At 38.3% G+C, this 26,424-nt stretch overlaps 1 protein-coding gene across 4 annotated transcripts in view; it reads right to left on the bottom strand.

Moving 5' to 3' along the window:
* Positions 1-26,424, bottom strand: part of LOC135468051 (homeobox protein six1-like) — a 60,602-nt gene that overhangs the window by 13,911 nt on the left and 20,267 nt on the right. Inside the window, exon 2 of one of the 4 annotated variants that reach the window (XM_064746067.1) lies at positions 16,792-16,943. The exons of 1 other annotated variant lie outside the window; for it this stretch is intronic. In XM_064746067.1, coding sequence (XP_064602137.1) covers positions 16,792-16,831 — 40 coding nt within the window. In that variant the 5' untranslated portion in view covers positions 16,832-16,943. Of the gene's footprint in view, positions 1-8,911; positions 9,430-16,791; positions 17,228-26,424 lie in introns of those variants that run through there. 2 more of the 4 variants (XM_064746068.1, XM_064746070.1) reach the window with 2 other exon arrangements.

The raw sequence follows: 26,424 nt of genomic DNA, 5'->3' as shown, positions 1-26,424 counted from the left end.
TTGTTAAAACTGCTTCAGGCAGTGTAAAGTCAGATTGTGGGCAATGTAAGGGGATACACCTGATGGTAGCTACTGATTACACATTTAACACGCCTTCTGACAGAGGTGACTTCTGACGCTTGCGCCCAAAAGCTCCAGCTGGTGAATCACCGTATGTGCATTTATATGTCTCTCAGCTACTCTTAGTTGGCTACTCTTAGTTGTTAAGCGCATTTTCAAAATCCCAAAAACATATTGCACAAGGGTAATAATACAGCCCCCCATGGAAAATAAATACTAAGACCATTTAGCCTTATAATAACTTTCTCGTATATGTTTAAGGGTTTTTTTTTCAGAACTTCTTAAAAAGGTGTTCAAGTAAACTTTACAAGACCTGGTGTTTAATTTTTACTTGACATAAAATTCAACAAGGGTCATATTATAATAATGAATTCACCCACTATTGGCAATGAATGAATGATAATCAAAAATATTTATGATACGGAAATTATTAATCAAATACATACACATGAAACATCGCTTGTTACTTTTCTGACAGTTTAATACTCATTTACATTATACCCACTTCGTAGTTCGCTTTGTTTATTTCCCGGGTTTTATTTATCTTATCAGTGCGACATAGAAATTATTATAAAATGAGGTTCACAATAACAATGTTTTGAATAAAATCAAACATCACGACAGGGCAACAAGATCCATGTTTGCTGCTTAGTTTGTTGTGAGTTGTCAACTTAGCTTGGATAAGACCGTGAAATTAAGTCAATATATGGGATCCCTGCTGTGGTTATTAAATTCTTCAGCATGGTGTTCCAATTGGGCAGGAGTTTTTCTCTGTGTTTTTAGAACATATGGAAGCTCAAAGGGGCCTTTTTCTCCGTACACGCACCATCAAACTAATAAGAAGGCATGCTTCTAAGATGGAATGGATAATATAACACACCACTTGTGAAAACAAATTTGCGCGCTGTACAGAGCCCATGTGCTAGCCCAGATAACGCCAGTCTGACGATGAATGGATGGAGGCAACGCTGGCTAGAGAGTTTGAAACGGAGAGAGAGATGGGGAGCGTACAGCAGCCCAGAACTGTTCAACAACAGCCAGGACTAACACGTCAAATTCCACAAGACCCCCGAGTGAGAGAAAAAGCAGACCTTTCTGTGCATGTACGAAAATGTGAACATTTCATTCTAACATCCTTTACGGCTGCAATAAAATAGCCTTGTGGAGACTGGGCCGCGGACATACGGAATTATCTTAACGGACATCTCAGCGGTGGGGTATCTTCCCAGATCACATGTATTTTCGCACAATTAACACACAATAACATCGCGGACAAAATGTGTATTGTACACAAAACTTTACATATGGAACAACACACATTTATCTGGAGTCCATTGTCATTATCCAATACCAAGGATTCTCAATAATTCAAAGAGACATTTCTCTTGCACATTTCTTTGAGTCACTGAAAACTTCTCTTCATAGAAATGCGGTATTAAATCTATAAGTTCACTTTCCAGTTTGGTGTTAAAACGGATGGATTTTAACCAAATCAGTGGCATTTCTTTGACATTCAGGCGGGGGAGTATTTCCCATTTAGAGAAGCTTATCATGTTCACCTTTCTTCTTATTTCAGCAAAATGCTGTCTCAGTAACGCATCTGTTGCTGTGTCAATTCAGCAAAACCGGCTATTCCACATTTGTCCCTATCCTCATATACAATAGGAATGCTGTAACTATGCAAGTTGAGAATGTCTGTGTGCTACAAGTTGGCACCATGCAGTCAGTATATCGAGACATCATGAACAATTAAACATTTCGTCTTCCTTGTGATTTCCACGACCCACGTAAACATTCTTGGTTCCAAGAAAAAAATACCTCTTTCGCCTGCACTAATATTTTCTCTCCAGCTTCCAGTTTGTATATGCGATAACAAGAAACTGCTTTGTATATTATCATTGGTGGTTACGTCATAACAATAACCGGATACAGATCTTTGCGAGAGCATTCCATATTCGCTACCCACAGTGCACGAGCCGGATGACGTATTGGATCAGTAAATATGAATGGAATGTATCATATATACAATCAAATATACTGGCAGATATTAGAGTTAATAATCTCTTCAATATGCGCAGTGAACTGGTTATCAATAACTCGGCCAGCACAGATTAGCTTGACACTTTCGGATATAAGAACTACTTTTGAGTGGATTGATAACACAACATTATAACGGGAAACAATGGGCAGATCCTTTGAGTTCCTCCAGAGAAACAATAATTTACTTAATTAAATTCCATGGATAATGGACTGAGGATGTAAATGAAAGAAGTAGATAAGCAGATAGGTGGGAAGAAATAAAATTCAATGAAAACATTTGGCGAGAAAATGATAAGTTTGTCAGGTAAAAACCTGTCATCCATGCACAATACTTAGGAAATTGGGTACAGACGACCTAGGCTCAAAAGCAATGTTCACCTCGGATGACATTTTGATTCTATTCATGGTATCCACTCAGTGTCTGTGGACACAAAAGGTTTAGTCTGGTTTGTAGCAGATTTGCTACTTGTGTCGGGGGCAGGCATCGCTAAACCGACACCACATGTGGACACCAGCGTTCTCAGAGCGGCCAGAATGGATAGGAAACGACGGAATTAGGAAAAAAATGCCAGAACAATTGTTCTTCGCTTGAACTAGCACTTACTCGTCGTTTTGGTGGAAAGGACAGCGATAGCTTAAATTCGCCACCTTTAAATACAGATCTGTTCCAAATGCCTTTTGTTTGTAGATACATTCCAGAAGATGTGTTTTCTTCTGCTCTGGGTCATGGTCGACACACATTGCAGTCCGGATCCAAGCGGACAGCAGGTGGAAATCTGAACCAAACTTCAGTAGGTATTGTTCCTAGCCATGTGTGCTCCAGGGACACTGTACAGAGTCGACCTTAAACCAGATGCAAATTCTTGCCATCTTCCTTTTTAAAACGTGTTGAAGTTTTAAATAACATTTGAAGCAAAGCACATGTGTGTGGTGGCCATTGTAGTTTTCGACGCATGACAACCTTTCTAACATGAACAGTGTGGACCTGAAGTCTGTTGACAAATCACTGCAATTTACTGTAGAATGTCTCACACATACCGGATAACAGATCATTCCCTGATTATCTAACGGTTAATTTCTACTAGGCGTATCTATTCAACCAAATCAGTTTGGTTTTAAGTTATTCATGTTTTCTGCACACCTCGCAAAAGTTGACCTCTTAAGGCCATTGCTTTTTTCTCACACATGAATGACAGTAATCAGGTTTTCGGGTAAATTTCATCTAAGAGAACGAATGTCAAATGAATGCTCAATTGACGACTGACATAGGAATGTCAGAAGAGTACTCTGAATAAACAGTAATCCTTTCCAAAGGTAGACATTTAGAGTTTCTCTCATATTTACCCTTAATTTCCCGCTCTTTTTGCTCAGGCTACTTTTCAACAATGCTATAACAAAACAGTTTTAGGTTAATCTAGTGAAAAACGACATTGGACTATGTCATTTTCTCATGGTGAGGTTGTAATATTGTCCCTGAGTGCAAAAAATATTGTAACCATATAATAGTTCAAAAGATGTTGCCATCAGTCTTTCCTAGAGTATAATGTAAGCTATACTCCTATCATAAGTGTGCCATGACAACCGTCACGATGCCATGATGACAATCGTCAGGATGCTATGATGACAATCGTCACAATGCCATGATGACAATCGTCACGATGACATGACGACAATCGCCACAAGGCCATGATGACAATCTTCACGACATGGCTGCATTCTTGCCGAGGTGGTGTTATACCATAATCATTCATTCAGTGATGACAGAATGTTTCCTTTATCGCAACCATTGTGCCCGATACTCTGGCTTAAGTTCTTAGAAGGTGAACATTTATAAACAATATCTTCCCTAGATGAAAACCTCACCAACATGAAACACCGCTTAAAATTGAGACAGGAAGCTGTTTGTCACGGAAACAAAACTCTCCAACGTATATTTGCTTGTCACCCACACAGAAGGCATTTCTATCGATAAAAATACACATTCCATTATTGAACTGGTAACATGCTGTGAACCTGGGAGTGCACTTTCAACTTTAACAAATACAGATACGTTTATATCAAAAGGACACACTTTATTTACCCAAGAGTGGTATTTTGATTGAAAAGCTGTATGCATCGAAGTGACATTCAAATGACAGACATACGAACAATCACGATAGTTTTTTTTATACCCACCCAGAAATTATACCGGTTTGATACATACTCTCTTTTTATGGGACACAAAATTGTAGCTTTAGGACGGAAAATGAAAATGAAATCTTAACAGGCAGGGATGTACACCAAACCACCAAAACTAAATCCGTTTTGAAACCTAACTTGAAATTTGTGTCTACCTTGGTTATATTGCGATTCTATATAAACGTTAATCAACACGTGACGTTAGAGATGAGAATTTTTGAAAAAATACGGGCTCAATTATTTTCACATGATAACACACGATAAACTGCAGAACTGCATTGTCTTTTTAAAATGAGAAGTGGTAGATACGATTTGACAAGCGGTTTCTCAAAATTAAAAACATAAATATATAATATTAGAAGGTGTGTAATAACACTCACCTAAATGTTGCAATTGTCAACCTCTTTAATAAATATACCAATGGGCATAAGGGGTAGTTCATTTTTATTGACGTTTACCTGTCCCGAAAATTTGCATTATAAATAGGCCTATTTCAGATTATATGCACACCACGAATTCTATTCATGTCGTAGACCGAAGTCAGACGTTAGGATAATCGTGCCTAATCGTCTATCATACAGTTCAAGATGATTATAGAATCCGGAGGACCAGGAAACGCTGGGTGGAATCTGCTGGCCAAGAACTAACGCTTTCCTGTCACTTAAAGCATTCTTCGGTATTCTGTCCGCCTGCGGTTCAAATGGCAAACACAAAGACAAATCAATACGGCCTGATATCCCTCATTCTCGTTACACATGCTGGATGGGGAAGAGTTATCGTTATTGGCTCGTCCCATGGCAAAACACCGGCGATTAAACATGCGGGAGAAACCCCGGGTGCCTATTTGGAGTTAGACCCCAGCAATCAGGCGCGGGGTGCGTATTGTCTCTCATCTAGCGTGTCAGAATACATTAAGTGGTCTTGTCATATCTTAAGTGCGACAAGCGTGCTTGATGTGGAGACAAAGACATCGGGTTAATCACGTCTTGGCCTACCCGCACAATTAGCTTTACAACATCTCTTAGGCCACAGCCAAAGACGAAACAGAGACTGCGTCTGGGACACTGTTCATACCATAATTTTTAAAGTCATCTGCTAAAATAAGCTTAAAATACATATAAGCAGCCTGCTATCTATACAAAGGAAACTTTTTAGGTACAAGTTTAAAGCAGCGCCAAGGACGAGCGCTCAGTGATCAGTTGTAGATCAAAAGCCCTTTGTCACTGAGGTATGTTTTCCCGCGCACTGTAGACTCTGTTCCAAGCTGGAATGACCATTCTTCTCCTGCAATGCACGAGTACTACAAAACCGGATCGCCTCGCAGAACGTCATTACAACGGTTGGAATGAACAGCAGACCCAGACAGCTTTCGCCACAGCTCCTGTAGGCGGGAAAAGTTTGTCGCTTGTCCCTTAGACAAAATGAAATAACTGAGCTGGAGAATGTACGTTCGGCAGTAAGCACGTGCACATGTTCGGCAGGTAAGCACATGTATATGTTCGGCAGTAAGCACGTGTACATGTTCGGCAGTAAGCACGTGTACATGCCATTGTGGTTCCTTTAGTAGTGAGCTTCCTCCAACTGTGAACATACATCTAATACCATCGTCATACAGGTGACATGTTTTTTTTAAATAATTCTTGCTCTGATTTTGACATGCGATAACAAAGTAAAAATGCACGTACAAAGTAAAGCACTGTTAAATGATATCAAATGGAAAACGCATGCTGATATCAATCTTTGTCACGACTAGGATTTCTGAAAACACATGCATAATTATTCTGTTCTATACTGCAGCTATTTGTCTTAATTCTCCATAAACCTTTTCAATACATTTACACAAATTCCAGCAGAGTATTTTAAATATAATATGATGGATAAAACACTTTAAGATATTTTTAGCACTCATATCGACTCATCACTTACTTCAAATTGTTTGTTAGCTACAGAAATTACTATAATCCAGCCAAACAAATCTCTTAACACTTTCCATTTTACTGAATTTAGTTGTTAAAAGGTTAGTGGTTTGAAAAATAGACTGGTCCACTATATGAATTCCAATTCATTCGGCCATAGGTGATTGATAAATGGTTTTGGTTAATCAACAAGAAAGAAAACAAACTTAAAGGATTGTGATTTAGAGGACTGGAAAATTGCTGTAACCTCTATAGTTGTTCCAATTCAAATCTTCTTAGTGTTGGTGTCAAGTGTTTCCCCACGTAGCACGGAAGGCAATGCGATCACACAGAACAGCCAGCCCCCACATACACAGAGCAATACAATAGGCTCAATGCGATTGTGTTGCTGGCATAGCAGCCATACTCCAAAAGATGCCAGGGGCACGTTTTGCTCCACTTATATACATTAAATTCAAACACTAATCAACAAGTTTTCGCAATAATTTTTGCACCACTTTTTCCATTGGGTTTGTTCCCTTTTGTTACGAAACAATGTAGACGTTTCAACTGGCAAAATTTACAACTCCCGGGTTGCAAAGATTTATCGTACATTTGATCTAGATATGCAACCAACATATAGACTGGTCGGGGTGCTACATTTTTGATACTTTTGCACAAATCAACTACACAGAGCAAGACCCTGTGTTTCAATAGGAACTTATCGAGCTTCACCAATAAAATAGTTTATCAAGTGATATATGGGTGAAACAACCTATAAAACCCCAAACTGCCTACACTTTGTTCTAGGATATGCACACTGTAGCTTTGTGCTTTCTTCCATCTACGATATGTACAAATATACATATGTATACGTAAATGATGGACTGCATGACCTTCCATGACGGACAATGGGCAGATTTTTTTACGAGTTTATATGAATTATGATTATAATTATAATAATTTTGAAGTTTACTCTATGACTTCATGACACAAATAAATCGGTCCATCATTAAAATTAATGCTTTCTTTTTAGTTGCAATTAACTATATGGATTCGGATAACTGTTTTCATTTAATGAGGGGTCTTCCACATTATAAGTAATCTTGATGAGCTGCTCTGGTCCAATGCATTTACAGACCGGTCATGCTTCCAGAATTAACATCAGTCCCACCCATAAATAATGTGTTTATGATCGAATCCCAAAGCCAGATGCCAAGTGTGCGAACATCTGCTGGGAACTTCTGAAGCTCACGTTTTCTCGTGTGCGAAAGAGTGGTTTAAAAACTATTCGGTGGCCAATTAACTAATGTTTGTTTTGTCTATATGTTCAATAATTTCACAAAATTCTGATGTAATTTCCACAACCATTTTAAGTGATCGTGCTCGTAATATGATTAACACTCATGATTAATCAAACATTATATCCATTTCCCTTTACGTAATACAAACGATAAAAATACACTGTGTTCATGATCACTGTTTGGTGCGGTCTTTTTGATTATGGTTAATAGTCTTACAGAGATTTCTTTTCTATTTTCACAAGCCAAATGCAGTTATGTATAACTAACTATATATGAAGGTCCACTTTTTGGAACAATGTTCTTATTTCACGGGTATTTTGCTATACCCAACCAATCCTGGATAAACACGTGTGTACATGTAGTTCTACACGTTTTGAAACTGCTCTTATTTCAAGAATAGTTTGGCATACACAAATCAAGCCGGGGTAAATACGTGTTTAATTGTACACGTTTTGAAAAGCGCTCTTATTCCAGGGATAGATTGGCGTACACAAACCAAATCCTGAATAAATACGTGTGTAGTTGTACACGTTTTGAAAACGGTTTGATTTCACCAGTAGTTTCGTTCACACTTGTTTCCCAAATCGCCAGCTGCGAATCATACGTTTAGTACACCTGTTTGATTTTAACTTAAAGATACTGAATGGTAGTATTAGGTCAGCAGTATACATACGGAGTTCCATACCTGTAATGATATGATAGGCCATTGTGTAAGCCAAATGCAGTTATGACGGTTCATGTAAAGATCAGTAAACCTAGATACAAGACACAGAAGCCAAAATATAAACCAAAGACAGATCCAGTGACCGCATAAAATCGATCGCTCTCTGTTGGTGTGTAATTAACGCAGAAATGATTATGTTCCCGCCACTTTCGTTTCAGTCACAGTGTACATCGTTTGTAATGTTTAACAGACGTGAAGCACAAACACATGGGGAAAGAAGAGGAGTTACAGGTGTATGCAATTATTAAACATGCCATTCTAGCTTATATCTGGTTAAAAAGAGACGACCTGACTTTTCGCGGGTAACATGTAAATACACATACGAAAGGTACACAAATGGACGAAATTGGTGGTGTAAGTAAAATCGAAAATCCACGGTGATGCTAAGGTGAAATTTAATGACAAGGAGTGACAGCAAATGTGTTGGCCTCTGTAGTTCAGTGTGTTAAAAACTCTCGTTAGGTAACTTTCGGTGGAATTTACCGAGGTCTAAAGGGGTCCAAGAAAGTTAAATTTAGAAAATACTAAAAAACTAATATTGGCGAAATATTATAAAACTGCCCTGTGTGATGATACTGGGAAATCTTACGACTTGTCTGCTCAAAGTAAGGTCGTCAGTTTACATATAATTCTACCGCTGCACAGTTCTACGAAGCATGCGGAGTTATAGGTGGCCCGCCATGAAGTGTGGATAGATGAATCTTACTTACACAGGACCTTCTGACGTCTCCCTGTGAGAGGGTATCCACCCGGCTCTCAGGCCCTTCCTGTGTTAGTTACCCCGTGTTGTGGGGCAGATTCACTGAGACATCCGCGAACTACGTGTTGCCGCTTAACTTTGGATAGATGGTTTCGTTACGGTATCTTCTTGTGGGATGAACTTCATGAAGGTGAGAGGGTAAACTGGCTCTGAAGACGATCAACCCAATCTCACTAGATAACGACAGAACCAAGTACTTTCGTCCGCCTTGCAAAGATGGTGGCTGAAACTGCTTTTACTGTGACTACTTCTATTTCCGCTTTTACAAAGGCTGCTATCTTCATCAGCAAAGGGAGTCTGGGAGAGCTGCTAGTGTGGAGAGGCCCCCTCCGGGCGCGCATGTGCGCATGTGTGGATGGAGTGTATGTACTGGGGCTCCTGCTCACAGGGCGTACGTGCCCAGCTGTTCTGACTGCTAAAGTTTGCCTCGGACTGATGGATGTAAGGAGTCTAAGATAGCAGAATCAACAAACGTCAGTTGACACGATTAACAGCATGTGAAACCTTACCTTCGAGACTACTAAAATTGCCAGTTTATAACATAAGAAAAAGCCCAAAACCTTCATATATACTGAGGCCTATAGGAAAAGTAGGGCCGGAGTAAAGTTCGTACAATTTATGAGCGCTTTGTATAGGTTACATTGGCCTATCGGTCAATGTAAGAAACGTTTTAATTATAAGTGAGTCATACTACACAAGTGAACTTAAATTCGGATTATGATATACTTGGTGTAGAAGGCATACACTTGCGAATGCAAAGAAGTTTTCCGCTTGGAAAGCGAGCAAAAAGAGTATCAGCTAATGGCACTGCACAGTTTTTGGCATTCCAAAGCCTCTAACGTGTAGGCGCACTAATTAAAGAAACGGGCAATGTTTTCATAACAGTCTATGTACACAGCTGGTTTGTTGCTCGTTGGAGTTATCCTCATGTACCGTTATACAACAATCTTCCACATCACCAAAATCGTTTTGAATCTTGGGGATGGAAAATAAATAACTTTATTATCTGGAAAGCTTTCAACTTTATGCGTAAGACTTAGCTTCTCTTCCTCTGTGCCGAGGCAAAAAGTAAAGGCAGCTTTTAGAATCCAATTTGAGGTTGTCAAAACTACTCCCTGGCCCAGCGTTAATAACACGCATGGTCGGGGTACGCCCTAACTGAGCTTATCGTCAGCAGCCGAGGAACCCTCACCGGCCTGGCTTTTTTATTGGAGCGCCGTAAACATTTACAACTGGTGTGAAATAGCGGTAGGTTTGGGTCCCGGCCCATGCACTAACAGTCATAAGCAGAAACAGTCTGCAACGGTATCGGGTGTCTTCGGCATATGTTCCTCGCAATAAAACAACACCCGATCCGGCGCGGCAATCTGGGCTAGTTGGTTGGCGGTTTGGCAAGCAGGGGAGACAATTCTCTCTATTACCACGGATACTAAGTCATAAGCCATCAAGATAAAGACAATAAAGTACAAAAAGAGTTCTTCAAGTGCAGAAACTGTAAGTCCCTTGAATAGACGTGTTGACTTAGAGCAACGCTGTGAGCGTCAACAGATTGCTAAAATCCATTTTCAAATATTACCTGCAGATCCATTTTTGCTCCAAGGAATGTGATTAAAAATCATTAAAATATTGACCAATGCTGCCTTTTTACCACAAAAGTCTGAAGTCCTTCCGACATGCAAGTATTTTGGGATTTTATTTACTAATTGACTGATTTTAATAAAAGTTTGTGTGTTGAGGAATGGCCTAGTCACTCAATGCACCAAACCGCAGATAAATTTCTCTGTTCTAAAGTTACAAAGTAAGATGCTTGTGAAGACTTTTACGTACTCTGTCAAAACACACTTGTTTCATTACTGTGTATTCGCGTTCTTCGACTGAAAAGAAGAAAGACCCAAGCTGGGCAACGAAGTTATGGCCTCTTAATGGCACCGATACCGGAAGATCAGGGGTGTGGCCCTGATGTGTCGGAGATTTTGCACGACTCCTGCAGGTGTCCCAATTCGTCCAACACTTGGGTTAGTGTCACGTATTTTTATTGGTGGTTCAAGCTTGGTATTTCACATTGCTTCAGATTTCTTGAGACAGTGTAGGACTGTTGGCCGCATATGTCATTATATCAAAGCCACTTTGATATCGGATCTTTCCTTAAGAACAGCTGCGGGAGTCGAGGTGTTGACAAGCAATAAGTAGACCAAACTCCCTGTGGTATCAACACTGAATTGCACTTGCTTTCTCCCGCCTGAAAAGCAACGCTATTAAACTTTTACACGTAACAGTATCATATGAATATACGGAACAGTAAGTGCACTATTAATACGGCTTTAGAAGCGAGGTTGTAGAACCATTATGTAGCATCCATCAAAATGACAACGTTCCGTTCGCACAATGCGATTGGTAGCACCAACATGTAGCACACAAAACCAAATTGCAAAGTGTGAACAATTATTGCGATTTTAGTCAAAAGCTACAAATCGAATGGAACCGATAACATGTCCAATTTGCGTCATGTAACTAGGCATGTGACAATTCGCACCCTATGAACGAAGCTTAACGTTTAAAATAAAACCCTTTGCAGTTCGCTTTGATATTAATATTTCAAAACATGCTACTATGGGCACACCTTGGTGACAAAACATATTTTTGCAACAGCTTGTAAACCGGTCGAAGGATAGGTTTACAAGAAAGTTGGATGCTGTGAAAGTGATGACACTGCATAATTGATGTCATTGCACTGCATAACTGATGTGATGGCATTGCATAATTGATGTCATTGCACTGCATAACTGATGTGATGGCATTGCATAATTGCACTTTAACAGTAATAACACTGCCTATACCATTCCGAAAGTAATGAGACTGCTAGCTGGCACTCTGAAAATAATGGTCCGGCTTAATCACACTATAAAAGTACTGTGAGTTCAAGTCCAACTTACGCTGGCTTTCTCTCCAATCGTTTGTAGGATGGTTTAACAGAAACGTGCGGATAGCCGTGGGTTTCCCCCGGACTCTGCCCGGTTTCCTCCCACCATAATGCTGGCCGCCATCGTATAAGTGAAATATGTTTTAATACGGCGTAAATCTCCAGTCAAATAAATGAATAAATTTAAAGTATGGCACTTTGGAAGTAATGTCACTTCCTAATGGCACATCATGCCGCTCACTGCTCTGTCCAACAGATCTGCCCTCGAAAATATGATTTAGATTTTTGTCATTACAACTCACTGGAGTTAAACAACTTGAACTGTTTATCACATATATAAAATATTTACCAAAAATGATGTGCTTACGGCACAATCTATCAAAAGTTATTAATGATATGACTTTTTATTAAACAATTATGTAGGCCTATATTGTTCTACATCATAGTTTATCTTTAAGACTTAATCAAGTGTTATTATTCTTTGAATGCGAACATAAACTATATAAGATATCCATCTGTAAGAAATAATTTAATGCCACCGGAATCTTGAAGCTAATACTATGAGATCATGAACCTAATGTTCCGGTATCAAAAAGCTAAGGTCCCAGGATCATGAAGCTAAGGTTCCAGGATCATGACGCTAAGACTAAGGGATCATGAAGTTGAGACTAATGGATCATGAAGCTTAAGCCCCGGAAACATGAAGCTGAGACTACGAGATCGTGAAGCTAAGATTATGGAATGAAGAAGCTAAAACCTTGGGGTCACGAAGCCAAGACCATGGATCATAAAGCTAAGATTATGGAATCTTGAAGCTAATATACTGGGATCATGAAACTAAGATCACGGGATCGTGATGTTAAGACTACGCGTTCATGAAGCTAAGGCTACGGAACTTTGAAGACAAATTCTCGGGCTCATGAAGCTGTGACAACAGGATCATATGCCCTAGACTAGGGGATCATAAATACCCTAGGATCATGAAACTCAGACTCCGGGATCATGAAACTAACATTACGAGATTATGAAACTAATACCTCGGGATCATCAAACTCAGACTCCAGGGTCATGAAGGTCAGACTACGAGATCATGAAGCTATGGCTACGGGATAGTGAAGCTAACACCCCGGATCATGAAACTCAGGCTCTAGGATCATGAAGGTCGAACTCCAGAATGATGAAGCTCAGACTGCAGGTCATTATGTTAAGAAACTTTCTCTGCCGTAGTTTTAACTCCAAAACAGTTAATCAAGTTAATCCGAATTTTAGTTTTTTTCATTATACCGCCGGTATTAAGAGTTTGATAAAAAGAAAAAAAAAGAAAAACTAGCGTTCATATCCAAGTACAGAAATTATGCAAGGCTAAGCCTGGTTTAAGTCCACCGTGGCTTTATGATCCACGGGCCATATTATCAAACGTCTTTAGACATAAGTCAAAAATTCAAACACAGCTATAATTAAAATGTTATATTCCAGGAACTTCAAATTTTGTATACTGATTCTTTACTGCAGAACAATAGGCCAATCAAAATTTGAGTTCTTTCCTGTTTTGAGTTTGATGTTTTACGCCCTTGCAATTTACTTATGACTTAAATCTTAAGTTTTTTGATAAATACGGGTTCATTTCTCGCATTTATCACACGTATTAAAACTTAAGCCGAAAATTCAATCACATCTACAATTTTAATGTTTAGCTCCAGACAGTTTAAAATTTGTGCACTGGGTGGATAAATACGAGTCATGGGGTTTGGTTTTAGTTTAACACGAACGGGTATAAGTTTATTACCATACCTTCCATAGCCACGATTGAAGAAAGTTTACAAAATGCACGTGCATATATCCGTGTGTTCTATAAAGTAACCAAGGATTGATGTATAAATGAGTAACTTTATATGCTCATGAATATTAAACAAATAGATGGATTTGTATGCAGCAGCCATATGTATGTCGAATATTTGGAACCTATGTTTACACAGTATAATACTTGATAAGTGCACTGCAGATAGGGGGCTACGTTTTTTTATACGCTTGTGTGGTGTTAAACAAAAGGTTAAACTCACATTCCATATATTTGTATTGATGGAGCTGAAGACACCATATCGATCAAACCGAAGCTGGAGAAACCACAATGTATGCATCAGTTTGAGCCCTATACCTTCATAAGCTTGGTGTGCAATGAATGCTCTTACAATACATCTATTTCTAATTTAATTGCTCTTTAATTATGAAAACCACATGGGAATAATAAGCACAAGATTGCACATAGATTGAACTCATGCCTAGCTTGCAGGAAGGACTATTTACCTTTGCAAAAATTTGATACACTTCATACACAGCTGAATAACATGATCACTGGAAATGTATCGGCCAGCTAGGTATAAGTAAATTTGAACAAGGTTAAGTATAGCGGTATAACTAAGATGCATTTCACTCCAGTGAGCAAACATATAGTTATAGAGTGGTGCAAGTACTGGAACTATACAATCATCTGAATACTGAGTATGAATATGTCATTTAGAAATTTGGCACATAAATACATCTAGACTTTCAAATGAACAATATTCTTGAGTACAGCGTTAAACACCAATTAAATAAATAAATAAATCAAATTAACACATATACGAGGATAATATAAGTTTTTGTAATCGTGCAGATGCTCAAAATATTGGAGAAGACCTTCATTATTATGAAAGTGTATTCAGAATTAAAATCGTTTGGGTCTTCCAGCAACCTGTGGATGGTCGTGGGTTTCCCCGAGCTATGCCCACGGTTTCCTCCCACTATAATGCTGGCCGCCGTCGTACGAGTGAAATATTCTTGAGTACAACGTAAAACACCAATCAAATAAATAAATAAAGAAAGAAAGAAAGAAAATCGTTTGCTAATGTGTAAAGTACGGATATATAACCAGGTAATATTTGCCAAGGATTAACCCTGTACATCATTCACTCTGGCAGACACAAAATGCCAGTTCCAAAGTCAACAGATGCGCTAACCCGCTGCTGATTGGATCAGATAGAGTATAATTTTGTGAAGATGCTATCCACACCTCCAGATGTTAAAATATATTACAGTTTGCTGAAAGCTTACAGCAGAAATGACACGAAACTATAACACACATAAGCGCCTCGTCTTTCTGGAAGAACATTCCTGGTTAAATAAATCGTTTAGTTCATTCCGTATATCTGTGCGGTGTGTGTGTTGTATGTTGCGGCGAGTATACATATAGTCTTAATGTCACTCGCTATTATTGCAAAACAGCCAACGTGGCATTATATAAGCTATAATCATTCATTCTTATGATGGCACTTTTTTCGCAACATGTCTGCAAACAATGCATGAGACCTACAATTATTTAGGAACACATAGAGGAATTCTCAGTCAAGTACATTAGACTTTATTAAGTAAACATATCTTCCAGGTACGTTGATATGGCAATCACAGCAGACTATACCACCAGGAGAATAATGTGATCATCGGAAAATTAGTAAAGTTATATAAATATTTATTCTGAGTGTAATATAGCACTTGGATGTTTACAGGTAATGAGCTGGAGATACAGGTACACAATATAAACAGCGCTACCCAAAACTTTCAAACAGCAGTAAAGCTCCAAAGATATATATATTTTGATATAGAACTATACATGTTCAGGTAATGCTTTATTCCCAAGATATTCTTGCGAAACAGGGTTCTAGTATAGCTTTAATTACCGTGTCAACAGTTGAACTGTTCTTGTTTATCTGTTACCTTCAATATTTGCAACATTTGAAATACTTCGTATTTTCCTACATATGTATGAAAATGAACGCAAAGCACGTTGTCACATGTGACTACACTAATCAGTTATTTAAAACTTGATTATGGTTTTAATTGTGTAATTTGTTACAGGCATATGGACTAAACATATAATTAAACCCCTAACTAATTTAGTTCAGGTATATTCGATTTCAGGAAGGAATGTTAGTGGTGCTTAATTCACCAGGAAAGACCTAATGCCGCTATTAAAGTTGACCGATGCACAAACTCTAATGGGCGAAAAACAATTGTGAAGTTTTAGATCGACAAATGTAGTTCGATGCCTTTGTTAATCCGCATAGACTCAAGAAACACTGTCATAAAGAAAAATTGCAGTTAAAACTTTACAATTGTGCATTAATAACCTTCGATTTTATAGTTATAAAGGTTCATGTGGTTTATAGACTGAAAATACGGCGAGGAAACAATTGCAATTGTTGCAAGTATGGACAGCTTGTGTGCTGCCACAGACCTTCATGGCCACCAGCGCTTTATGTCGTTAAAATCGCAAACAATGTTTACATTATTTAAAATTTTATATTCAACACGGGAGGTATATAATTCGGTAAAAAAAACTGTCTTGACGTCGACAAACTTATTTGCTGACCTTGTTGACCAATATAGACTTTTTCGTCTACGGTCTGTGGCAGAAATCTTGATAAAAAAATACACTACGTCATCGTTAGTAAAGCTCACCGCTTGTCAATGGTGCCTCATAGGCTACATGCATACAAACACTTGTAAAAATAGACCTATTTAATGTAACGAAGTCTAGTTTTTAACTTCAAACGCTCAAAAAAAAAGAATGTTTCAATTGAAAATGAATTTCCGTTTCTGGAAGACAAACGGCTCATGGAGTATTATGCACAAGGTGATATAATTGCACTTGATTTTTAAGTCTTTCATATAAAAGTGTGTACCAGGTTATGTGGAAAACCTGATACACGTGTACATATCTACATATCCACAGGGAGTGAAATGATAGGACAGAAGCATGCGGGGAAAGCCACATTTTTTTGTTTCAGATTTGGTGTCATATATAATATATCGCAAATTGACAGTCCATGCATGCGTAGGATATATGAAATGTCATGCCCGATCAACATTCTCACCTTGCGCCTGAAGAATTCGATCTAGTGTCCATGGGTCCATAATTGTGTTCTCAGATCAGTATCAATCGTCTGAGGGCAGTTTTTGAATCTAGGAGGAGTTGGAAAGAAGAAGAGGAGCGGATGGATCTAATGTCTGTGTTTATAGCTCCTATCTGAAAACATACACAAAGTGGAAACATTGTTACAGTATTTTACCACAGACACGTCTGCATAAACAACGCCGCTCCTCGAATTGTACGCCTGAAACTTTGGCAGTCAAAATACACACCGACTACATTTTATAGTCTACAGGCCGGCAAGGCAGGTTCCCGTAAAAACCGAATTGGCCACGCCGGTGAGGATTACAAATTGTGGCTGGCTTATAGAAGCGCTCTCCTGTCTAGAAACAGTCTCGCTCATCTTCATTCCACGGCCCACTGACAAAACAGACCACATCTTCCGCTCTTCTTCTACACCGGTAAAAAATAAAAGCCAAAGACCACTCCAATTTACGGCATCAAATAATAATTTGTCACGCAACATTTGCAAAAAGACGTCGTTCGGAGAGCGGATTGCTTATATCACTTAAGGTCTTGTGTTACGTCTCTGGCAACTACTAAGCAGTTTGAAGAGGAGAGCTTATGTTTTCTGCGGCTTATGCCATTCTCCACTCTACCTGCCTGATATTCCGAAAGGTGGGAAGAATGTCGCCAAGGGTCAGAGGTCAGAATGCATGCCTGTCCCAATGACGGATCGGGTTCCCTTGAGGTAAGGCTCTCAAACTAGGAATGGGCAGACTGGTGGCCTTTAGATATGCATGGCGTAGCCCCAGACTAAACAGGGGGAAATTTTTCAGCACTGTATAGAAGCATTAAGTCATTGCCACAAGCGTTAAGCTCGATTTAAAGTTAGCCTACCTGTATAGGTTTCCGTGCCCATATATTTGAAAGAGCCTTCCGGGTCATTTTTAAATATCGCAACACAACATTGTGGTAAAAAGCTCAGACCTTTCAATAGACATAGCGTATATTTATCTAATTTTGGAGTATAGACAGATTTATCGGGGAAGAAAGAAAATTTTCCAGGCATAATCAACACACCAACTGAGTCTGTTACCGTTAGCTACTTCATTATGTGATGTGATTATGTATTACTAAGAGCGGAATTACGGAGTGACTGTTTTAAATGAGATATGGCAATCATGTGGAACGATGGTGTTTCATACATTAGTATGGTGACTATCTGAAACCACCAGATGAAGAGAAAGTCTCAAAAAGGAAAGAAATGCAATGTCAAAACAATGATGTAAAAGTCCATTTGAAATTGGGTGACTGACAGCGTCTATTTCACATATGTAATGCTGACAGAAAATCCATAGATTTTCCAGATTATATGATCAATATTTCTGACATATTAAAGTTACATTTGATTCATAATTAAATATATGTATGTCTTCTATATTATATAGTCACTGTTAATGTAAATGGCAAATTGTAACTTCAAATTTCTTGGTATACCCTCTCTTCCCAAAGCTCATGACAAGTGTCTTCGTGTACCTTCCTGTAAATTTTAACAAAATGGTATTTTTACTGCTCGAAAAAATGATGCAAGCAAAAAAGCAAGCCTTGGTACACTTGCAGAAGGCTGAAGAGCTATAATTTTTGGATTTTTTTCCATCCGCGAAAAACATATTTAAACTAATTTCGTAAGTATCTGCTTCATGGAGACGGATGGATTGCCAGTGTACAGTTGATTAAGTGACGAGTTATTTCAGCAGAGGAAGGCGGTTGTGTCAGAACTGCGACACGACGGGAATCTATGTTTAGGTCTACCTATACCAGCCGCTTGGCCTTCCAGACTCAGACTCGGGTAAACTGCAAAAAAAAAAAAAAAAAAAAAAAATGCGCTAGCGAAAGATGCGAAGAAAAACGCTGTTCGGTGAAAAATGAAACGCCAGATTTGATTAAAACTGACAGAGACGTTCTCGATGTCTCTCTTAATCCCGCAGTGCTATCCTAATTTCTATCCACATTAACACAGGAAATCGTGACAAGGCTATCTGACAGTCTACGTCAATGTGCAGGTTCAGGAAAAATCAAGCGCTTTGTATGCAATATCTCCATTTTACACTGGGTTATGATCTAAGCATCTACAGTCATTAGTTATACTTAACAATCAAAACATACTGTCCAGATCAACGATATAGGTAATGTATGCTACACCCCCTGTGACTTCTTTAGGCGTATTCACCCAAGTTCTGCCATCAGATACCAGCCATGCTGGAATATCATATAATTTATTAGCGTTACATATATGTATATATACATATTATATAATTCCAGTTACGCAATACCGCCCGTCCTTAATTAATTTTACTATAGCATGCATTGCAGCTATTGCCTTTCAAAAAATGTTTGGATTTTTGAATTAACATAATATTTATTTTATGCCCAATGAAGTATACTATGTTATAAGACAGACCAACTTCATTAGATATCTGTCAGTTATGCTAATCAGAGTGATAATACATTATACTACAATGATTGTAGAACATTAATTCAAGGGGGATTTCATCGGCGGGAGAGTGGACTAAATCTTTCACTAATGAGTGTTTGGTTTTTTTCTTTTTTACCTGATAACACAAACAGCTTCAGGGAATCACTGAACAACGTCTGCAATAGGGATGTACATCTTAGGGTATATACACAACATGGGGCGGAAGAAAAAATACAATTACTGGTGAAAATGTCAAACAATCCTGGAGGTAGTGTTGTTAAACGGTATGTACACGGTATGTACACACCCATGGGGCTTTCCATGTGAGGGAGGCCCACCTCGGAGAGGCAGAGGGCGTAAGGGTGTGGAATTTGGAAAACAGCATCCGAATATGGGACAAGCACTGTAGCCTCGAGGCACAACCTATTGTTGTTGAACTTATTGTCACTTCCACTGCCATTAAAACAGGTATACAGATGTGAATACAACCTGAACTTTTGTTACTGTAATCTTCATACAGGTTATGTCTTAGAAATAATTCCACGCAGAAGTAAGTTTAATTCGAAGAAATTTTGAATGCGAACAGTAGCGAAGTGATTTTTTTGTGAAATAAGTTTTAATGCAACAAAAATCTGAATGCAAACTGTTGTGAAATAAGATGCCTTTGAAATAAGCTTGATTGGAGATAAGTTTGCATGAGAACTAAGTTGCATTGCATGCATGTATAATGCGAAATAATTTGTAGAATTCTGTTTATTCTATAAATATCTACAGGCAAATATGCCTATTTATTTCTCATTGATTTGAGTGTATATAGTGATCATTTGATTTGAGTGTATACAGTGATAATTTATTTTTTAGGTTGCAGCACAGGCCAGAATTCCATTGTCTCTCACATGAATCAATCAATCGAGGAAACATACTGCTTCAAAAAACAACCTGTTCCATCCCGACAAAAGTTTATTTACTGGTTTTGTTAGTTATTTGGCTGATGTTTATCCCGCATGAATTTCTTTGAACAAACACAGCTCAGATATTCAAATATCTATGATCAATGTAACGAGAATGATGTAGTCTGAAATTAGTTCTTAGTAACTGAGTAATATTTGATACACAGTTAGCTTTGTTCTCCTTAACATTCTGATAATTTTATGTGTGTGTTCCGTTCGTAAACTGGGCATTATCTCTCCATCCGCTAACAATGGAGTCACGGTGCCTACCGCAGCGTGTGGGGTTGTCCTAGTGGAGTTATGTCCCCTGAGTTGTATTCTTTTTAACATGGTTATTTTCAAATCATCATTCGGGACTGTTTTTCTTCTCTTTGCGCATAAAAGTTTAAAATGTTGACAGTATGGTGTTTTCTGTATAACCTAAATCATTATATTCATATGCATAATTTCAGATTTTATCATCGTTGAATTTCAATGATTCCCACATTGCTAATGTAAGATATTTCCTCTACATGTGGTTACGTTTCTGGTCCTGTGATTTTTTAAAATCTGTTGCTCCTCCGTTAATACGTCAATGAAGTGTAAACAGTGCAAACACAGAAATTCATGTTAAGCTGCATCAAATGAATTTGATTTATTAAATTTATTCACCATTATTATTTCTGAGAACGCGAAATAATTTTGATGAGGTGCATATTGCTTTCATATAAAGGCATATTAGATGTTCCCTTGAAGATTTTTATGTTTCCTGAAGAGTGCATTTGACATCCCTGTCCTGGTTTCAGTGAAATATGTGAAACATATCTGTGTATCGTGCACATTTCATATACGGTAAAGGAATGTTTAAACATCCTAAAGAGTCTTGAATTTCCCCGCAGTTGCAGTAATTAAGATGTAGTCAAAAAACATTAAGCTGGAAATACAGACGTGAAAAATATTTATTTTTCATGTTTATTAATGATTTCTTTTCGTTGAAAATTCACCAACTTTGGGAAAACGAAAACCGTTGTATACATGAATAATGAAAACACGGTGATGGCAGATCAGACATATGTTTATAGTCACAGCTAGGCCTCTATATCTGACGCAAGAGCCTCTGAAAAGGCGTCACTGACATTCCTAGAAATTAAAATAAATTAACGTTGTTTTGACACTGATAAAGTACAAAAAATCCCTTGGAGGACGTTGCCAGAAGGGTGGGAGCACTTTGACGGCATTGAGTGCCTAACGGATGCCAATTTGCTCTCTTAACTGGGCAGATTTTTTACAGAACGTTGACACGGGGTCTCACTGATTGAGCCTGAGTACGTAGTAAAGCCGACAAAAAAGTCCTCCAGTAACATCGTAGGGGAAAATTATTTAGATGAAAACAAGCTGTAGCTGTAGCATGTCGCTTATTATTCACGCCGCTGCTAAGCTGACTTAATTTTCTCCAGTCTCTACAGCTAATCAACTTCCGGTTGTTAGAAAAAAATAGCGTTGTAAAAAAAAAGCTGAGTGTTTAGTCTTTTACGACGTCGTATTGAGCACAGCGCCTTTGTGGATTGATGTTTCGGAATTAGAAAAGATCCAATCCGATTGCCGTTTTACTGATCATTGATTTAAAACGCTGAAACTTAGTGGGGGAGCAAACCGACCATCAGGGTAAATTATTGGGTGATCAGCAGTCGTGACCCCTGTTATCTTGACGTCTTTCTCAAGTACTCACAGAAATCTCAACACCGCCCATAAACCAGGATAACCAAAACCTTCCTACTCAGTAGAGCTGCACAGCGCGCGCAGTCATTGCCATGTCGAGGAAAACAAATAGAAAATGCGGAAAGGATGAATCAACTGCTCGACAAAATCGATATATAGCGCTAGAATAAAATAATCCAATAAAAAGAAAAAGGACATTAACACAAAAGCTTTGTGTTTAATGATTACTACAACTTCCAAGTCCTAACTAGAAGCAGTCAACCATAAAGTCTGCTTTCGTTTTATAATAACCTCTCTCAAGCTGAATGAATTTAGTGACCCACAAGGTGATGACCCTGGCTTGATAATTAGGAGGATAATACTCTAAGCAAACATTCAGATGAACTGAAGTGTTGAATTTTCTGAAATGTTAAGATAAACTACAAACAAGATGCATGATAGCTGGGGGTGATTTTAATCCATTATTGCATTTGATTTCTATAGTTAAACAGTTGTAATTTACGTAAATATGGCCTAAATAATCTATGACCGAAGTAAGATGTCACTAGTTTTTTTTTTCTGTAAAATTTAGCATAGAATATGCAGAATCTGATCTTTTTATGTTCTTGTTATCTGAAAGAAACCTCCGTGGGGTCCGCAATGTTTTTAGCGTTAAAAAAACTCTATAGTTCTAAACGTTAAACAGTCAGAACAAGAGTTTAATAAACTTGTTTTTTATTGCCTTAAACATCCTTTAATGGAGAGTAACGTTCGTGGTAATGAAAGTATGTATAGAGATATGTAACATTTTTTGTTAACTGTACCTCTGATTAATGTCACTGGCATAAAATGTACGAAAAAACGAAAAAACTAATTTGTTTAATTATATCTCATTTAAAAACCATAGCTTAAAGTGCATGGATACGTTAATTGTGGATGATCATCTTTTGCTATCGCCTTTTTTTGCCAACATAAAATGCATTTTTACTGAAAAGTCAATGTGTTTGATGGTTCAGTATGCGAAGTGGTATATGTCTTACACCAATGGTGTCCGCATCCCTACGGTGAACAGAATCAGGGAGAGAAAACATATGTGGATGGGCCACCTCAAAGATAACAGGTTTATGGCAGGGTTTGTTGTCTTGGGTAATAGAAGCGTTCAGGGAACCCTGTGTAACGGAGATGTCGGAATCTAAACAAAGCCGGGGACAAACAGTGAAGCCCATGTGTAGCGCAGATGTCAGTGTACCAGATGAGTACATCTCTTGTCCTCCATCCTCTGTTTACGCGAACATACACACTTCAGCAGCGATTGGCCTTCGGACATGCTAAGCAACGACGCATCAAGAGCATCGCTATTGGTAAATGTTCACGTGTTTTTCAAGCAGCATTTATCCAACCCTCATCTAAATATTGTTAATTTGTCCCGGCAAACTCCATACTGAGTCGAATTGCCTTTTAGTCAGATCGTCTGGGTTTGTTTGTGTAAGGTACTAACGTCAACTTGCGTCGACACTACGAAAACACATAAAGCAATCTGTGTTGTAAGTTAACTACGTACCTGTGGATTTTAGCATCAATATCGTTATAGCACGTAACCAAACACAGTAATGGCTCTGGCATGCTTAAAGGAACGATTTCATCTGGCCTGACAAAACAAGCGCATAATGAAACTTACACATAAACATGCATTGATTACAACGATTGGTGGAGAAAACATAAAATTGACAGAAAGTTCAGATGAAAGAGTGCGAAAAGTTATTCCTAAATATGGCCTTCAATATTTTTTCCAATTTTTCCTGAAGGAGAAAAGGACACTTGAAAATAATTTTATGGTGGGTATTTGGGACCACCTTTTGGTATTTATAGTCTTTGTTTAATAATTTCAAAAACGAGGATGTAACACAGGTTTAATCAATATTTTTGCACTGGAATTTGTTCTTTTCAGCTAACAAATGTATTAAACTTCAATTTGGATCGGGGCCTCCGTGGCTCAGTCGGTTAGCGCGCTAGCGCAGCGTAATGACCCAGGAGCCTCTCACCAATGCGGTCGCTGTGAGTTCAAGTCCAGCTCATGCTGGCTTCCTCTCCGGCCGTACGTGGGAAGGTCTGCCAGCAACCTGCGGATGGTCGTGGGTTTCCCCCGGGTTCTGCCCGGTTTCCACCCACCATAATGCTGGCCGCCGTCGTATAAGTGAAATATTCTTGAGTACGGCGTAAAACACCAATCAAAAAAAAATCAATTTGGATCATATTTATATTTTTAATATGTTCATAAATATTATCATAATTTAGGTTAAAGGCATTTGTTGTTTCGATATAAACAACAAATTTACATTCAAATAAATTTATTTGACAAGCATCACATCCTTATTTAGCACATTATTATGCAACAACAATAAATACCAAAAGTTGGCCCCAAATACCCACCATACAAAAATATTTTCAAACACCCTTTTTTCTTGAAAAAAAAATCCCAAAAGGTATTAAAGATCACATTTTCAAATAAGTTTTGGCGCTCTTTTATATGACTTTAGCATCATTTTTATGTTTTCTTCTCCTTTAAAACTTTATGCTCATCAAATCCTTTTATTATTATTATTAAATATTGCAACATATTGTTTCCTTTAAATAAATTGACACAGGTCACGGTAAATAAAGTTCTAATGTAGTGATGGTTAGTGTCTGAGAACAAGTTTGAAATTTCCACAAAGAAACACCATGTCATGTCAATTTATCACCATCGGTAGAAGTGATCAATCTGTTATGCAGTACGAGTGCATCCCATCTGGTATAGTTGAAGATGAATGTTTACATATACATGCATGGAAAGAAAGAGATAATTTATACATATATAATATTAATGCTTATGTCTTTTTTAATCGAACATGATAATAAGTGTGAACATGTTAAGTGTGAAAGATTGAGTTTATCTATGTGCACATTTAAATGTCATTAAAATTTATGACGACTTTGAAGGGAAACGTACAAAAGGTTTAAATGAGACCAGGAAAAAAAGTATTTTAACTTTTATCTGGTAAAGTGTTATGTTAAATAAATCTATCTTATATGAAAGAGTTAAGCAGTTTAGAGTTTAGTGATTCCAGACATGATTTTGAACTAATTATATGCTGGTATGCCTTACAGAAATAACAACAATAAAAATCGGTGATGTGGACCATAGTTAATAGCTTAGAACTTAAAAAGTACAATACCTTTTGCTTATGAAGAACAATTTAATAATATATAGACCCACACAAAGGACATGAATTTATTTACATATTAATATAATTGATTGGAGTTTTACATAGCAAGAATATGTTAGTTAAACGACGGAGTAGAACTTCAGTTACTTCATCAGGGAAGCGCTTCACTGTTTATTAATACACACTGACGTGGTGTCTAGCAGTTTTGTACTAGGTGACTTTTTCGAGCACGTCGATTATCATCTCTGTCTGGTAAAAGGAGAGGGAGTTGTGACAGATATAGGACTGGATTTATTGGTCCACCAATGTTAGCCTCTCACCCCCAGTTGATGCCGTGAAATATTTCATCAGAGTAGAGTGATAGCGACGCTCTAACTTTCCTCAGTTTGGAAATTCTAGCTGGGATTTCTTGTCCATGAAGCTCGTCGTTAATTCACCGATTCCTGCTGAGAACACTGACGATATGATAGTTTCAATAGACGCTGGTTTCTTCAGGTCAGTATGCATGGATTCCTGGTGCTTTAATTGATACCCCGACCGTCTCCATCCGAGGCCTGGGGTGTAAGCGAATCACTGAGGGGCCTAACAGACAGGGCGAGCATGTAACCAAATTAAGTGCATTACAGGCGCTGATCTTTGAGACTCACTGCCCACAAGTGGCAGGCGTCCGTACAATATGATACACTTCTCGGGACCAAACTGTGATTAAGATAAAAGATATTGAACACTTTTGCCGAAATTCAATTTGATCTGGAAACATGATAACTCAAATAGGAACCAGAGTTAGGCCATAAAGTTCACAAAAAAGAAACGAGCAACGGCGACAAATTTGATCAAAATGTTTGGGGCGCCTCTGTTTGCAGCAAGGTACCAGTCACCCTGACCTCTTTGACCTTTTCTCTGATAGGCGAACAGTAATTCCGCTTCCCTAGCGCAGCAGATTTTATCGCCGGCAATTGGTTGAATATGAGCGGGGCGCTTTATCGGAATACCACACGGAATAAGGGATTAGTTTGCCGTTGTTTTAGTAAAGTCTGCAGATAGCCACATCATCTAGCCTGGATCGCTGTCAAGAGAAGTCCAGACAATATCGCCTTCCACATTGGAGATGGATTGCTCACTCATCCGAACCTCTTAGCTACCAACAAAATGTCTGTATCAAAAAGTTCAATTATATTTTCTTTTATCTCTGAGACCTGGCCACAAGACCGGCGCATAGAAACTCGCTAGTAATTGCCTTATTAACGATAGCACGAGACAGATAATTCAATGGTACTGTGGCCCACGGAGCAGGGGTGATATGCCGTGTCTGTCTGCGCATGTGC

The sequence above is a fragment of the Liolophura sinensis genome, chromosome 6 (assembly GCF_032854445.1).
Source record: "Liolophura sinensis isolate JHLJ2023 chromosome 6, CUHK_Ljap_v2, whole genome shotgun sequence".
NCBI lineage: Eukaryota > Metazoa > Mollusca > Polyplacophora > Chitonida > Chitonidae > Liolophura > Liolophura sinensis.
This window is presented reverse-complemented; position numbering and strand designations above follow the sequence as displayed.